At 38.8% G+C, this 15,474-nt stretch overlaps 7 protein-coding genes across 7 annotated transcripts; 3 read left to right on the top strand and 4 right to left on the bottom strand. All coding sequences in view use genetic code 12, as the record gives it.

Annotated features, from left to right (window-relative positions):
• Positions 1-235: 235 nt before the first annotated feature.
• RJT20DRAFT_128046 (uncharacterized protein) lies at positions 236-634 on the bottom strand. Its single transcript, XM_064917168.1, has one exon. The coding sequence runs from the start codon at positions 489-491 to the stop codon at positions 240-242; it is 252 nt and encodes an 83-aa protein (XP_064774295.1). The 5' UTR covers positions 492-634; the 3' UTR covers positions 236-239.
• Positions 635-1,674: 1,040 nt separating this feature from the next.
• RJT20DRAFT_42406 (mitochondrial 37S ribosomal protein bS18m) lies at positions 1,675-2,485 on the bottom strand. The gene has a single exon (XM_064920104.1). The coding sequence runs from the start codon at positions 2,428-2,430 to the stop codon at positions 1,858-1,860; it is 573 nt and encodes a 190-aa protein (XP_064774294.1). The 5' UTR covers positions 2,431-2,485; the 3' UTR covers positions 1,675-1,857.
• Positions 2,486-3,998: 1,513 nt separating this feature from the next.
• SIT4 (type 2A-related serine/threonine-protein phosphatase) lies at positions 3,999-5,537 on the top strand. The gene has a single exon (XM_064920103.1). It carries the CDS (start codon positions 4,193-4,195, stop codon positions 5,135-5,137), a length of 945 nt encoding a protein of 314 aa, XP_064774293.1. The 5' UTR covers positions 3,999-4,192; the 3' UTR covers positions 5,138-5,537.
• A 1-nt stretch (position 5,538) lies between these two features.
• Positions 5,539-7,888, bottom strand: NOP4 (mRNA-binding ribosome biosynthesis protein). The gene has a single exon (XM_064920102.1). It carries the CDS (start codon positions 7,836-7,838, stop codon positions 5,628-5,630), a length of 2,211 nt encoding a protein of 736 aa, XP_064774292.1. The 5' UTR covers positions 7,839-7,888; the 3' UTR covers positions 5,539-5,627.
• A 244-nt stretch (positions 7,889-8,132) lies between these two features.
• Positions 8,133-9,906, top strand: CHL4 (Chl4p). The gene has a single exon (XM_064917167.1). The coding sequence runs from the start codon at positions 8,430-8,432 to the stop codon at positions 9,816-9,818; it is 1,389 nt and encodes a 462-aa protein (XP_064774291.1). The 5' UTR covers positions 8,133-8,429; the 3' UTR covers positions 9,819-9,906.
• Positions 9,907-12,843, bottom strand: VPS16 (tethering complex subunit). The gene has a single exon (XM_064917166.1). It carries the CDS (start codon positions 12,729-12,731, stop codon positions 9,915-9,917), a length of 2,817 nt encoding a protein of 938 aa, XP_064774290.1. The 5' UTR covers positions 12,732-12,843; the 3' UTR covers positions 9,907-9,914.
• An 892-nt stretch (positions 12,844-13,735) lies between these two features.
• ELC1 (elongin C) lies at positions 13,736-14,410 on the top strand. The gene has a single exon (XM_064920101.1). The coding sequence runs from the start codon at positions 13,916-13,918 to the stop codon at positions 14,207-14,209; it is 294 nt and encodes a 97-aa protein (XP_064774289.1). The 5' UTR covers positions 13,736-13,915; the 3' UTR covers positions 14,210-14,410.
• Positions 14,411-15,474: the final 1,064 nt, after the last annotated feature.

The raw sequence follows: 15,474 nt of genomic DNA, 5'->3' as shown, positions 1-15,474 counted from the left end.
TCACCCACAGTAGACAGTTATTGATCTTCTCTCTCTTCTAAAATATATAAATAGTTTTTCGTATTCTCTGATTCGTTGTCCCTCTTACGGCAGGGAGCAATAAAACTCATAAACACCTATTAATGCAAATATCAACCATGAATGAATGAATAGATAGAAAAATAGACAATTGGTCATTAGAAACCCATGGACAACCGCTCTGCGGCCTCTGACTTTCCCGGACTCATGTTGAAATCAGCTTATTTCTTGATGTCGTCAATCTCCTTCTCCAACTTCTCAATGGTTTGCTTTTGCTTCTCCAACTTCTCTCTCAATGCCTTCAATTGCTCGGCTTCGTGCTTCTTGATGTAGACGTTTTCTTGGGCTCTTTCCTTCTCGGAGAAGGCATCGTTGGCATTGTTGATGGCTCCCTCAGAAAGGGCAACTCTGGATGTAGAGAAGGCTCTGGCGGAGGCTCTTGGCAAGTTACGTTTGGCGATAGAAGACAACATGATGGCTAATTCTGAAGTTTAGATGCGTTTTGTTCTCGATTGATGATGTACACGGTCAATTGACTAGAAACAACTACTTCTCTCACTACAATTTCATTCTTTCCGGGGCGAATGGGCATCGTTTTTAATTCGGTCTTGTCCATTGAGACAGACGGCACATAGTGGGTCTTGATCATTTTTTATTGGTTATGGTAACACCACTATGGGGAAGGTCACGTGGAAGGAGACGACAGGGAAAGAAGAGGGTTCAGGGAGGAAGTGGTAACACAGTGTACTGTGTGAGGAACAGGTGAATGACAAGAAGGATGTATATTAGAGGAATTGTGAAGAGACTTCCAGTGGGGAAAGTAGTTCTGGGCGTATCCTTATTTGGGAAGGTAGTTTAGTGTGAGGAAGGTGTAGTGTGAGGAAGTTATATCAATGGAATAAGTTGTGAAAGCAGTTGTCCTTATTATGTATGAAGGAATTAGAGTATGGAGAATTGTATGAAGGAAGTATAGTGTGAAGATTATAGTATGTGAGTTAGTGCACTATGTAGAATTTACTCTATGTAGAAATTATAGTATGTAGAAATTATAGTATGTAGAAATATTCCGATGTAGAGAGACTCCTATGTAGAAATAGTTGTATGTAGATCATATTTAGAAATTACTGAATGAAGGAATTAAAGCAATAATGGTGTCAGGAATTATAGTGTTTGCACCGTGGGTGGGCTAGTCTCAAAGCCGTGATATGGTTGAAAACTGAGATCTGAAAGTGGTGCTAGAATCGTAAATTTGGCAACTTTTCTTGTTCTAGACTTTATGAGATTGTGGGGTATAGTCGTAATCAGGAGTGGATAAGAACAGCGTAATTTAGAAAAACTTAGATTATTGCAATGGGGAGATACTTTGGTAGTCAATTGGCTGAATGCCCTTGGCAAATGGCACCAGATATTTATTTTGGCTGCGGTATGGCTGCAGTACAGAAAAGGGTGCAGATCTGAATCATAGGCACGCATATAGAGTTATTGATATGTATATATATTGTTGAAGGAGCTTCTTTTGAATACAGAATAATAGTAAATGAAATTCATTACCAGTGCTGAATAGTTTTGATGGAAACTTTAGGATAAATTTTGAGTTGGTCAGAATATCATTACTCTACTCTATAATGTCCGGGTATAGGAGTCCCTCAGTCATAATGATAGGTGCATAAATGGTAACAAAATTTCACTTTCAAAATCACTTCTTATCGATTTATAGGTCTTTTCTTCAATCGTATACTCTAAATTACAATTAGTTCCTCTCTAGGGCCTACGGTCACGCTCGAAATGCTCATTTATATTAGATCTATGTACAATTATTCATGACAACCCCATATCTGTTTACAAGTTCCTTGATGGAAGGTATCTGGAATGCTTATGAGTGGCCGACAACAATCCACAACATCTGGCGGTTCTGATGGCATCGGACAAATGCTTTTGGTTCTGGGCACTGCATCCCGTTATGCTTCTAGGTAAGATCTGACCGGTGGAGGTCAAGAATCTCGACAAAATTTCTGGCATTAAGTACAAGGTTCTTGGGTTTATTCCGGTTCTCTCAAAAGGGTCTGTCACCTTCTTGTTTTTGGCAAAATGCTGCTTTCTCTCCATGTCTAACTTATTGTTGGAAAAGTCAAACGGATCGTAACTTTCTCCGAATGTGAATCTTCTTGTGAATTGTGAATTGATTTCCAAAGGTGGTTGTGTACTTTCTTGTATAGATCTGGCCAATCCAACAACATCACGGGCGATATCCGCCTTAGAGTTGGTTTCTTCACTGGATTGAATCCATGACTTGTCACTCTTCATTTCTGGAGTGGATGGTAAAGGGTTGTTGTATCTTGCTGAGCTGATCGAGAAAAGACGTGCGGAGCTCGCCGTTTTGGCACTGAGCGATCCTATTCTCATAGACAACATTGTGAGTGCTTTCAAGGCTATTATAGGATGGTAAACTTCAAATGAAGATGTCTTAATTGGTAGTTTTTAATCGTTAAATTTAACAGTCGTGAATTTGAAAATTTTCGTTGAATATTGCACGTGATATACGGTGCGTATTTCACCACGTGATAAAATTGCCTGTTTTGGTTCCTAAGAACAGTTCTTTGTACACTATACATACTACATTGAAGTTCAAACGGTTTCTATTAGATGTAACCACAAGGATATGCCATAAGGGAGATGGGCCCCAAAGGGTTAGTACGATGAATATTATAAATTATATATTTATAGTGCACATATAGCAAGCTTTAGGTAATCAAAAGCTGGGTGCCTGATTCTCTCTTCCATGAGGAATTTGGAGTATCCCTAGACACAAATGATTGCGAATATACTCATAACGACAGGACCACATTTCTGATTTTGAAGTTCAAACATTGGCATTATCTCAAATATTGGCACGATCTCAGACATTGGCACAATTTCTTCATCGACAGAAATACATGGCCTTATGCACGAGTGGCTGTGTGTTATCGAATTGTGGCCAGGACTAATTTAGCAAGTACAGATTAAATTTCAATAATTGGGCAGAGGAGGTCCACTACAGATCGAGGAGAGTCGATGCAGATTTTAACGGATATCGTTCGAGAGTTGTTTGGGAGTGCCACCCATTTGAGGATAACAAAGCTTTCATTCTGGCCTTCCATAGGAAGACAATTTCATATCTTCTGATTAGGGTAACCCCAAACAATACAAATTTCTACGCTAACTGTAGCTTTATTGCTATGCCGCCGTGCCATGCCTTAGCTGTATTTATGGTAGGCTATTGTTCCCGGCCTGCACAGAAAACATGTCCATTTGCAGCATTCGGGTTTCAAAATGTTGTGTACCTTAAAGAAATTAGACGTTAGCGATAGGACCATATAAAAACATACAAACATACACAGTGACCTTTCAATTAAGAAAAACCGTTGAAATTTATAAAGTACAAACTCTATATATTCTACAACTATACACAATCTCAATAAACTTACAACGTACCACATAAATATCAACCTTACCCTGAATCACTCCCCCCCCCCCCCTCCACCTTATAGATATTATCATTATAATCCTCTACACCTCATTACATCACATGACACATTACATCACATGACCTCAAGTCACACTCCCTCGCTCATTTCTTTTTCGTCCACCGTTTCAACAAAAAAAGACAAGCGTTTCCGAAATCATGATAATGACGGTTTTCTAGAACTCTGGAATTCCTTAGTAATCTTAATATTTACTACCAGTGGTTCTTTAGTCGACAACGGTAACGATATCTCGAACAAACAGATATACGAGTGTAGTTGTTAAGGGTTAAGGATTCGCTAGAGTATCCTGTTCTCGCCACATAGAAGCACCCATCGTTATTGGCCTAGCCATTCTCATTATTAGGGAGACCAGTAGTACACTACAACACACAAGAAGACTACAGCGGCAAGCATAAAATCGTACAGAAAAGAGGTAAAAAACCTGAAATATTAGCATTAAAGTATCATAACAAACAAGAAAGTAAATACGGAACTGGCAGGAAGCATCCCCGGAATCGTCATATTGTCACTTAATAAAGAGTTTTAAACACTGTCACTGCTCAGAGTGATTCATAATTTTACCCAAAAATCCCTTTCATTTTGCTAGTACACCATCCAGTACTACGACGAACACCACGAATACGTTAATTACCACATAAAATAAAAGCAAAATGGGAGAAAGAGGCCCTGACCAATGGTTGGAGCAGATCCGCAAGTGTGTAGCACTCACTGAGTCTGACATGAAGCAGTTATGTGAACTCGTCAAGGAGCTTTTAATGGAAGAATCGAATATTCAACCAGTCCAATCACCAGTGACTGTCTGTGGTGACATCCACGGTCAATTCCATGATCTTTTGGAGTTGTTCAGAATCTCCGGAGGCTTGCCTTCAGATGACAATTCTACCAACTATATATTCCTCGGTGATTATGTGGATAGAGGTTACTTTTCTTTGGAAACATTCACATTATTGATGGTTTTGAAGGTAAAGTACCCACACAGAATCACCTTGGTTAGAGGAAACCATGAATCCAGACAAATTACTCAAGTGTATGGATTTTATGAAGAATGTTTAACCAAATACGGCTCAGCCACAGTTTGGAAATACTGTTGTCAAGTGTTTGATTTCTTGACTTTGGCTGCCATAATAGACGGTAAGATCTTGTGTGTTCACGGAGGTTTATCACCAGAAATTAGAATGTTAGACCAGATCAGAGTGTTAAGTAGAGCACAAGAGGTCCCTCATGAAGGTGGTTTCTGTGACTTGGTTTGGTCTGACCCTGACAATGTTGACACTTGGGCGGTGTCACCTAGAGGAGCTGGCTGGTTATTTGGTTCGAAAGTCAGTAGAGAGTTCAACCATATTAATAACTTGAGTTTGATCGCTAGAGCACATCAATTAGTTATGGAGGGTTTCCGGTATCATTTCAAGGAGAAAGATGTGGTCACAGTATGGTCAGCACCTAACTACTGTTACAGATGTGGTAATGTTGCCAGTGTGATGCAGGTTGACGAAGATTTGGAGCCAAATTTCAAGATCTTCAGTGCGGTGCAAGATGGAGATCTTACAGCAAAGAACAACGCCAACAAGCAACAAAGAAGTGACTACTTCTTGTAGCGAACTTGCTGCTCTCTTTGACAACTTGACGTTGTTATCATGTAATGGTCCTTAACTGTACACGCCACGATCCTAAATTTATTCATCATTTGCATTATAGAAAATTATTTGATTTACATTGATCAAATTATCTGATATAGGGTGGAGTCGACTCTAATACGTTTACGTTTGTTTTCCCGCCAATGGCGATGCCCAGTCGTTCTCCATCCCTGTTCCCTTCTGACTTTCCTCCTTTTTGTTTTAACCTTTTTATACTTCGTAATTGACAATAATGAATTATGACGAAACTGTTTACGTTTTTGAACTTCTAATACTTTTTGGTAGATATTGACTTCGTCAGGTCGATACCAAATGTACACTATTTAATACAGACATTTCCGAAGACTGCTTGTAGTACTGAAATATCAAGTTTAGATTGTACGCTGCTACCTCTATCTCGTTGTATGTGTTTATTATGGTACAGATCTCTAATTAATGCATATATTGAACTCTAGTTCTTACCCTTTCTTCTCTTACGCTTCTGGCCAATGATGTTTTTCACATCATCAGAGAGTCCAGAAGTCTTCTTCTCCTTTTCTGCAGTAGCCGGCTTTGGACCCTTGTTCAAGTTACCCTTGTTCATGTTTCCCTTTCTACCTCCCTTTCTGGCCTTCTTTCTATCTTTGTATGTCATCTTTTTGTCACCTTCGCCATCTCCATCATCTCTCCTTCTCTTTCTATCGTTTCCTGAGCCGGATTCATCGTCATTATGCAAACGAGCTTGGAACACCTTGTCCCTTCTTCTCTTAACAACTTGGGCGTTTTCAACAGCAAATTCAACAATCAAATTTCTCTTGGACAACCCCTCCAATTGGGCTAACTTCTGCTCCTCTTCAGTCAATCCCTCCAAGATTTCTGCAGGTGTTACTTCATGTGCGTTCAACCATCTCAACCCCATCAAGGCGGTCTTGTGATCTCTGAATTCCACAAAACCATAACCTCTACTTCTACCCGTTTCTCCTGAACCCTTGACTTCCATTATGACCTTTGCTTGTCTTACAACACCCATGTGCTTTGATTTTTTGCTCTTAGGATCTTCGCCCTCTGTCTTTGGAATGAATTCTCCTATTTCTTGTTTGTATTTTATGGAACGGTTAATTTCTTCCTTCGAAAGTGGATGTCTCAACCCTTCTTTTACTTCCGTAGCAAACTGGACAACGGCTTTACGACCCAAAGCCTTTAAGGCCTTTGCGTTCATAGCTCTAGGAAGGTTTCTGATGGCTAATCTGGTCAATGATAAATGCAAGGTTGGGTTTTTGTTTAATTGTTGAACTCTCAATTTGTAAGACTTTTCTCTGACTTCTAAATCAGCCTTAGTTAACAACAGAGCCAATTTAGAATTACTGGTGATTCTACCTTCGTTCAACAAGAATAAGTTACGTTTATCCTTCTCTCCAGGAGCTTTACCCAAAGCTTCCTTTCTCTTTTCAGAATTTCTATCAGCCAACTTAGCAGCAGATTCCCTGTCTACAGCAGAAGTGATCGACAAGATACGTCCTTGGTACACATATGCTGGAGAAACATCATCGGCAATCAAAATGGATGTTGCAGCAGAAGATGGTGCATTTGCCAAGCAGTCCGTGTACGCAGCCTCTTCTTCGAAAGCTACAAATGCTGAACCTCTGGCCAAACCGGTTTCTTTGTCAATGACTGGTAAAGCGTATTTCACAGGACCAAACTTCTCAAAATGCTCTGTAAGCGTGTCTTCATCAGCATCATAAGGTATATTACGAACAAAAATTGAGTAGGATTCTTGTCTGTTGCTCTTCTTTCTCGGTTCTTCTGGTTCTTGTTCCTCGTCCGCAATTTCTTCATCGGCATCCTCATCGATCTCATCATCAGATTTGATATCATTCAAGTTGTCGAATTCTTCCACTTCACTGTTGTTTTCGTCTTCATCGTCCTCGTCTTCATCGTCCTCAACTTTTTCGGGGTTTGCGAGATCTTCCTCCTCTTCAGCTTCTTCTTTTTCTTCATCTGATTCTTCATCATCTTCTTGTTCCTTGATGGTTTCCCATTTGGACTTCTCAACGGCCAAATCTACAGCGACTTCTCTTCCATCGATTTTCAATCCGACCGATTCCTTAACAGCCTTTTCTGCGGCAGCAGTTTTCTTCATTGTCACGAAAGCGAATCCGCACATTTGTCCTCCCTTCTTCTTAGGAATGTATGCATCGAATACAGCACCATATTTGGAGAAGAGATTCTTCAACACGTCTGGTTTTTTACATGACCATGGTAAGTTACGAATAATTAATCTTGCTCTTCTCTTTTCAACTGGAATGTTACTAGAAGACTCTCTGGCTTCAGAAGAACGCTCTCTGCCACCTACTGCATTTCTGTCCTTTCTTTCTCTTCTTTTAGCGATATCTACTCTCAACAAACGACCCTTAAATTTAGCCTTTCTGGCCTCTACTAACGCGGTCAAGGTGTCGTCGTCCATGGTAAAGGAGACAAATCCGAAACCTCTCGACTTCTGGTTTTCATCGTTGACAATGACAGCATGCTTCACAGGAACGAATTGCGAAAAGAATTCAGATAACTCTTCTGAGGTAGCTTCAAACGGAATAGAACGTACAAACAACGTCTTTCTATCCAACCCGTCTTCTCCAACTGCAACTTCTTTCGAGGCAGCGACCTCCTTAGTTTCTTCCACAGACATTTCTATTGAATATACTGCTATTTGCTTGACTAGGCCTACGTTATCTGTCCCCAGACATTTACTGCAAAATAGTTTCTACCTGAAAATTTATTAGAGATCATCGCGGTGTAGAGATGTCGCGATGGGGTTGATTTTTTTAGATGTCGCACAAGAAAGGAACGAGACATTTTTCAATAAAAAACAACGGCTCGTAAAATGAAGAGAGTTACCCGGATCACATGCGACCCAAGAAACGTAAACAAAGCGTTATTGTTTGCAGTAATAGAAAAGAATAGAATGGTATAGTATGGTAAGGTATGGTAAGGTAAGGTAAGGTTTTGGTATCTATAGTGCTTTAAGGAAGTAATCGATGGTATTTGGCTCTAAGAAGAGATTAATTTGGCAACGTAGAATTGTTTTATAATAATTTGAATGGCTTATTCTGAACTTAGGTAAGGAAGGAAGATTAGAAGTAACCGAAGACTGATTGGCCGTTTAGAGAGATATTAGCGCTGATGTTTAACGGGAAAAGAAACACTTGTAGATAGATAAATTTTAGAATATATATGATTCTTATTTAGTGATACGGCACGAACATTACAAATTTCCACAATGGCGAAGGAAGCAACAAAAACAAGAAAGAACGTGTTGCCTAATACATATATACCTGTTCTCTCCAAACGAGTGTTGGGGAATGTTCTAACGAGACTACCAAAACAGTCCTTGATAGAATTTATATATATATGGCCCAAGCTAGCCAACACACAACCACATCTTGATAAAGAGAATAAAAACCACAGCCAAAAGGCCTACAGTGCCAAAGTATCAGAGGACGCGAGGGCTTTAAAGAAAATCGCTGCTAAGGTGCCAAAACGTAAGATCATCGATAAGATCATATATCAGTACTGGAGTGATGGGTTAAACCTTTTACAGTTGTCACAATTGGACTGCCAACTTATAGTAGATCGTCCAAATGCTTACTACTGGATAAAATCCACGGTAAAGGACTCCTTTGACAAGGAAGTACCAATTCTGTTGGATCCCCAAGTGTTTCTTGACCAACTAGCCAACGATCTCAATATGCTATATTTGACATACCTTTACCTTTGCAGGCATCCAAGTCTTCCGTTGATGGTGATAAGAATTCAGCTTTTCGATTTACAAGCATTCAGCACGTCAGGAAGCTCAAATAGACCTCATATCACATCATTGAAAGCCTACTTTTTGGCCATACCGCTCAATTCCCCACACATTCTCCATTCACCAGGTAATGATTTGGTTACAAATATTGTCATGCAAGTAGTAGAGAGAAGCTTACCTCAAAACCCAAATAATTTGGTCAAAATAGCTACTCCTAAGGATCAAACACCAATAAGATCATTGGAGTCTATGCATATACTTCACGGCAATTCGAGATTCGGAAATAGTTTGGGTATTTGGACACCCTATGCAGATTCTACAGTGGATATGCTTCCGTTCAATGCGCTTGAGAAGCACAGCCACTTGAAAGACGATGACGAAGATGGGGAAATTAATGATATTGATGACGAAAATGTGAAAATGACAAAACTTAAGAAAATGGCGAACCTTCGATTCAAGGGATCAATTAATGGAAAGCTAAAATCAGAGAAGTTATACGAAGACAATAGGAAAACCTCTGCAAGAAAGAGAAAGAATATATATAGTGGCAAAGCTAATGATGATGACTTTAATGAGCTGGATGAAGATGAAGAGGAATCAGAGTTTGCCTCCATTGCCCCAATTCAATTTTCAGAATTTGTGATAAAAAGGAAAGTACAAGATAAAGATGACGAGAAGACGCTGATAAAAATGAGGCTAACGGGACTGGATGTCTTTGCTGGCCTTCATGAACTCTCCGTAAGAACGACCGATAAAAGCAAAATGATTGTTGATCCAGCAAAAGTGCCTGGATGGTTGACTGGTGAAGAAGGTGCCAGCTGTGGTATACTCGAAGATTCTGTATTTCGAAACTTTTCTTAAGAAATGACTGTATTAGTATCTATGTATTTACATATGTATTTCGTTGGACTAGTTTTTAACGCCTCTTAATAATAGACTACTAATCACAATGACTGTCTAATAACCCAATTTTGTAATATAGCCCTTGATCGTATTAATGGTGTCATCATCTTGACTTGAAGCTGCTTGTACCAAGTTTCTTAGTATATCAATGTTTTTGTACTTGAAAGCCTCCTGAGCTGCTAGCTTATAATCCTTATTTTTGACATAGAACTTAATTTTGTCTGTGTAAGTACTTGAGCAATTCTTGATATATGTGGAAATGTGGTCTCTTGGAGCTCCATTTGCAAAGGATGCTTCTACAAACGGTTCAAAGCCAATGGGCGACTTAAGATTGCTAGTGTCGGATAAATCAGAGCCAACAGCAAACTCATATAACCTGTCAAATTCCTTTGCTTTGGAATAGGTACCAAGGACCAAAAACCAGTACTTTTCTTGAGCGATCTTGAAGTCTTTCACGACTTTAGAACACATTTTAATTTGGTTCATTTTGATAAGTCTTGAAAGGATGCTATTCAACGACTTTTCCGTATAGAAGTTAGCTAAGAATGTTTCACTTAGCCTCTTTTTTAATTCTAAGATTTCGAGTTCACGTTGATATAACTTGTTCGAGCGCTTAATTTTAGAGCTACTCAAAGATTTCTGCAACCTAGCCTTATAGTTATTGTAATATGATTCCCCGCTATCTCCCAGATTCTCATTTAAGAACAACTTAAGCTTGTATACCCCCAATTCATTTTTCTTATCTTCTTGCTTGTAGTATGTAGTAAGAAGATCAACATCGTATTTTCCAATAGAGTTTACCCAGAAATCACCTATCAAATCACCGCTGATAAATAATTTATCAGATGAGATGTTTATGTCTAATTTCTTCAATTCTTCCGTGGAGAGATCGGAGATTGATCCATTTTGCTCGTTTTGATCCAAAACTCTTATGAACTGAGATATGGAGAGAGTGTCTCTTAAATGTAATAAAATAATCTTAGCAATGTCATTATCTCCTGTTTGAAATGCCTTGATGAGCGCTAACTCCACTTCTTCAAACCGCAAGAATTGTTGAATTTTCTTCTCAATTGAAGGCTCCAAATTTACCAATAGCTTGCATAGATTCGTTCTTCCTTCCTCATGGGCCACTTCTGAAATAGCGTCCACAGATATGTAGTTTCTATTGTCATCTGTAAGGGATATGAGCTTCTTCGAAACAATTTTAAATAAGTCAATGTCTGACATGTTTAATTCCTTCTTTATCTTAGAACAGCACCAATCTGAGTAAATATACTCTTTGTAGTTTTCCAATTTCAATAACTCAATTACTTTCAAGGCTAGGAAATGTTGGTCTCTTCTTAGAAGCATAGACAAGATCTCTTTCCAGCCTGCTTCTAAAACTTCATTATAAGTCAAGAAAATGCCCAATTCTGGAGTTCTCAATTGATTTAAAACTTTGATATTGTTCAAGACCGATAAATATTCGTCTGCATTATAAAGGTCATCAGAATACGCTTTTCCAAATGACACTGCTCTAAGGATTTTCTTTTGCCAAACAACGACGAATTCATCTTGTGCAACCTCTAAGCAATCACGCATGGCTGTATAGAGCGTACCATCGGACTTCAATAAGGAAATATTTGTGTCTGCTTTGGACGCATGCTGTGAGAGTTTATCTATGCAATCAAGAAGAATGCTGCTTGGGTGGGATGATCCAATTTGGTAAAGGTTAATGCAAGATTCAGATACACGACTAAGGAACTCAACTCTACTTGTCGTGAATACCTTAATTCCATCAGACTCAGTCTTGAGAATGGGAATGGTGAAAGAGAGATCGTCCTGGCCAGCTTTTAATAACTGCTCCAAATCGAAATCTTCTTCATCGACTATATCATAGAAAAAGGATATGGACTGTTGTCCTGGCCCTATGAGTTTCAATTCGTCCTTGAATGAGAGAATGATTGCATCATTTCCACACCATTCTATTTGATATGGTAAACTGGATTCATTAGAAGTATCGTATTCAAGAAGAACTTGGTCGTATTTGTTGCTGATGACGTAGATCTTGGATGATTTGACATTAAACAACAGAATCAATTGACCATTTGGGGAAGCTCGTATGCTACTGAATGGTCCTACAGTAAGACCTTGGTCTGTGAACTCATAGCTGTTCAATGCAGTTTCAACTTTGAAAGTCACTACTGTTGCATCGTACTGTACTAACAAAACAATGGATTTGTCAAGCTCAGACATGACTGAGAATCCGTGAATCTTCAGCAGATCAAATGCTGATAATGGGATCTCGTAGTTGGTGAGAGTATCAAGGTTTGTTATTATGAACTTATTGATGAGTCTTAAGATAAGGAATTCCTTCCACACATTGACTTCAAGGACCTGGATGATTTCCTCTGTTTCATTGTTTTCCAAATTGGTGATCACATAGGATTTAGCAGCGCCTTCTGATGTAAAACCACCGTCGGCATCGGTCAGACCGAACAGAGAGCCGATGTTGTCGAGTTGAATGAGATTTTTCGTGTATGTGTATTCATTGAAGTTACCCTTGAAGTTGTTGTAATAACGGAATTTTCCGTTGTTCAACACTACACAGAGGTCTTCGTTTCTGAAGACATAGTCGACTATATGGTCGTTGGGACGGCTATTATAGGCAATTGACCATATTTTGTTCCCGCTGATGGTGTAGATATCAATTATGTTGGGATGGGGGACGAATTTGGATGAGATAGCTAGAACCGTCGCTTGTGTGGATATTGCTACCTTGAAGTTTGAGTAGAGGTTATCTATGGACCAATTGAGGTTATCATAGCAAGGACGGAGCGAATAGTAGACGTTCTGGAGCTTCTGCCAGCCAAGAGAGGGGCTGGAGGGCATCTGGGTGGTGGTGATGAGATTGTAAAGTGATAAGAGGAAGAATTGAGTGAGATTTGATGTAAATTAATGGAAATAATTAGTGAAAGATGGTACCGTTAAGTGGTGTTTGAAGTATTGATAGTTCTTAACTATGGGAATTTTCTTAAGTATGAGAAATCTTAAGTATGGCAGTTCTTAAGTATGAGAACTGTTAACTATGAGAAATTTTAACTATGGCAGTTCTTAACTATGAGATTTGCTCATTGTGAGTAGAGAAAATAACTATACATCATTGTCTATATATATTTATATATATAAAGTTCTGTTCTAATTGCTCTAAGTGTTACTGCTTCAAGTGTATGATTGTTATGAAGTCACCCAATTTTGAAGGAGTAACAGCCAACATCGGAGTATGAGAGATCCCCAATACAATACCAGTTTTCTTCAGTGAGAAAGTTATGTTGGTAGAGTTCCGCTTCTCCTCCATCTTTATGATTGTAGCAGTCACAGCGAACTTCCTTCATTGATATGTCTTTAAAAGACAACTCACAACAATATCTCTTCACAGCAATTCATTCACAAGCTTCTTCCCTTCTTCTCTTCAATATCACTATAACCCCTCCACTCCTCAAACCTTCACTATGTCAATTCTTGGGTGCGAAATTGTTAACTATGGAGAGCCACTAACTATGTGAGACGTATACTGTTAACAGTAATAGTCTGTCACATAATTCAACAGGAGTTAGGTATATTGTCTCGAAGCATTAGCCTGACAGTTATACAAACCATTTCCAAGACCCTTCACCGAATAAGTTAACAAAGCAGAAGAAAGAATAAGATTCGCCTACCATATATTACTCTATATACCCATGCCTTCCTCTTAACTATGGCTTCATCTTAACTATGCGAGTCCTTAACTATGCTATCTCTTAACTATGAGAGCTCTTAACTATGAGAGCTCTTAACTATGGCAGATCTTAACTATGGCAGATCTTAACTATGAGAGTCGCGAAAGATTTTTGCATTCGGATCTTCGTGTTTTCTGATAATTATCAATTTACTTGATTGCTTCTTCTTCTACTTCTTTTTAATCTTCTTCCGCTACAGGTGGACTTAGTCAAGGTAAGATCTCTCAATTTGGTGTTGAAGTATATTAAAAAGCTGTTTATACCACTGATATACATTGTAAAGCACAATCCAATAAAATGCCAGAATCAGCATACATCACCTTGGTCTCTTCCGATAACCATAAATTCGTGGTCTTGAAGGACGTGGCTTCCATCTCGTCAGTGTTACGAAACACCCAGGGATTTGAAGAGGGAAAAACGGGTAAAATCTCGTTGGATATGGATGGAGATATACTCGAATGCATAGTGGAATATCTCTATTACCATTACAAGTACAGGGAACAGGCCGAGTCAGGCACGATTCCAGAATTCCACATTCCTACTCATTTGGCTTTGGAGTTATTGGTAAAGGCGGACTTTTTAGATATATAACGGGTTTTGGGAACTGCATGAGAAGACGTGACCATGGAGTCTGGTGACAGATTCAAGAGGGTGACTGGCGGCGAAATTCTTCTGGTGCTAGAACGAAGAACTCGGAATGTGGATTGACCGTGGTTCTTCGAACTGGCCCTCCAGAAGATGGCTGTTTGCAATATCAAGGGAAATCATAAATGGCTAGTTATTGACAATGCCAAATTACCATCCTTGTGCACCTTATACAACACAAACTTTGTGAATTGGTGCTAGCAATTGAATGGCTCGTGTTCTATGCCACTAATGGCCAAATTTCCAAGCTGAATTCAAAGCCAGAGAAGGTTTGGTGGCCTGAGATAAGTATTCTATCTGTTGCGCAGAGAAAAGAATGGCAACATTTTGTCTTAGATCCGAAGCAAATGGCACTTTTGGAGAAATGTGATCCGGGCTCTCTGGATTTACCCTTGTCTTCAGCACGTTTAAAGGTTTCAGTAAACTTTCTGCATTGTCAAAACCAATCTTTGTGGTTTATGGAACCTATAAATGTATTTGTTAAGTACTCACCGAATTATAAGTACAGATCTAAGAGCAATAATAGTAGGATATTTCAATCATTGTGGTTTAAGGAACCTATAAATGTATTTGTTAAGTACTCACCGAATTTTAAGTACAGATCCAAGAGCAATAATAGTAGGATATTTCAGCTGACGAGATTGCTTTCAAATTATATCTGTCCATCAGTCATTGTATAAAAGTGTATTTTCAGACTACTGGGAAGTAAATGACTGCGAAAAATCGGTTGCTCCATATTTGAAGTGTCCAGAATTGTGAATGCTGGTGATATCGTTTCTCTACCAATATGTACTTATATTACCTTGTTGTGTGATATTACGTCCTCAGCGGTGTTTCGAATTTGATATGCCACGGGAGAAGAACTTAAGTTCCTCTTTATTGTCTGCGTCTTGGTGTCTTTCTCCTTGCTTTGTCAGTCTCAGAATTTTTTAAATCTTCGACTCAAGGAGTGCTATATCCAGATATTATTAGGCACTGGTGCTACATATATAGTACTGCTTACATTACATTAATACTAGTGACACAACTATTTATACCGTAATACTATTTGTACCGTATCAATGCTATTTATACCATATTATTACTACTTGTACTATATAATATATTATGCGTATTATTAAATAATTTATACTTTTTAGTACTAATTATACCATATTAATATAATTTGTACCATATTAATGTTACTGCTGCTACTACTATTTCATACTGAA

This window comes from Scheffersomyces xylosifermentans (assembly GCF_036884685.1).
Source record: "Scheffersomyces xylosifermentans strain CBS 12540 chromosome Unknown RJT20scaffold_4, whole genome shotgun sequence".
NCBI classification, from domain to species: Eukaryota; Fungi; Ascomycota; class Pichiomycetes; order Serinales; family Debaryomycetaceae; genus Scheffersomyces; species Scheffersomyces xylosifermentans.
The sequence above is the reverse complement of the archived record's forward strand: the minus strand, read 5'-3'. Positions and strand labels throughout refer to the sequence as shown.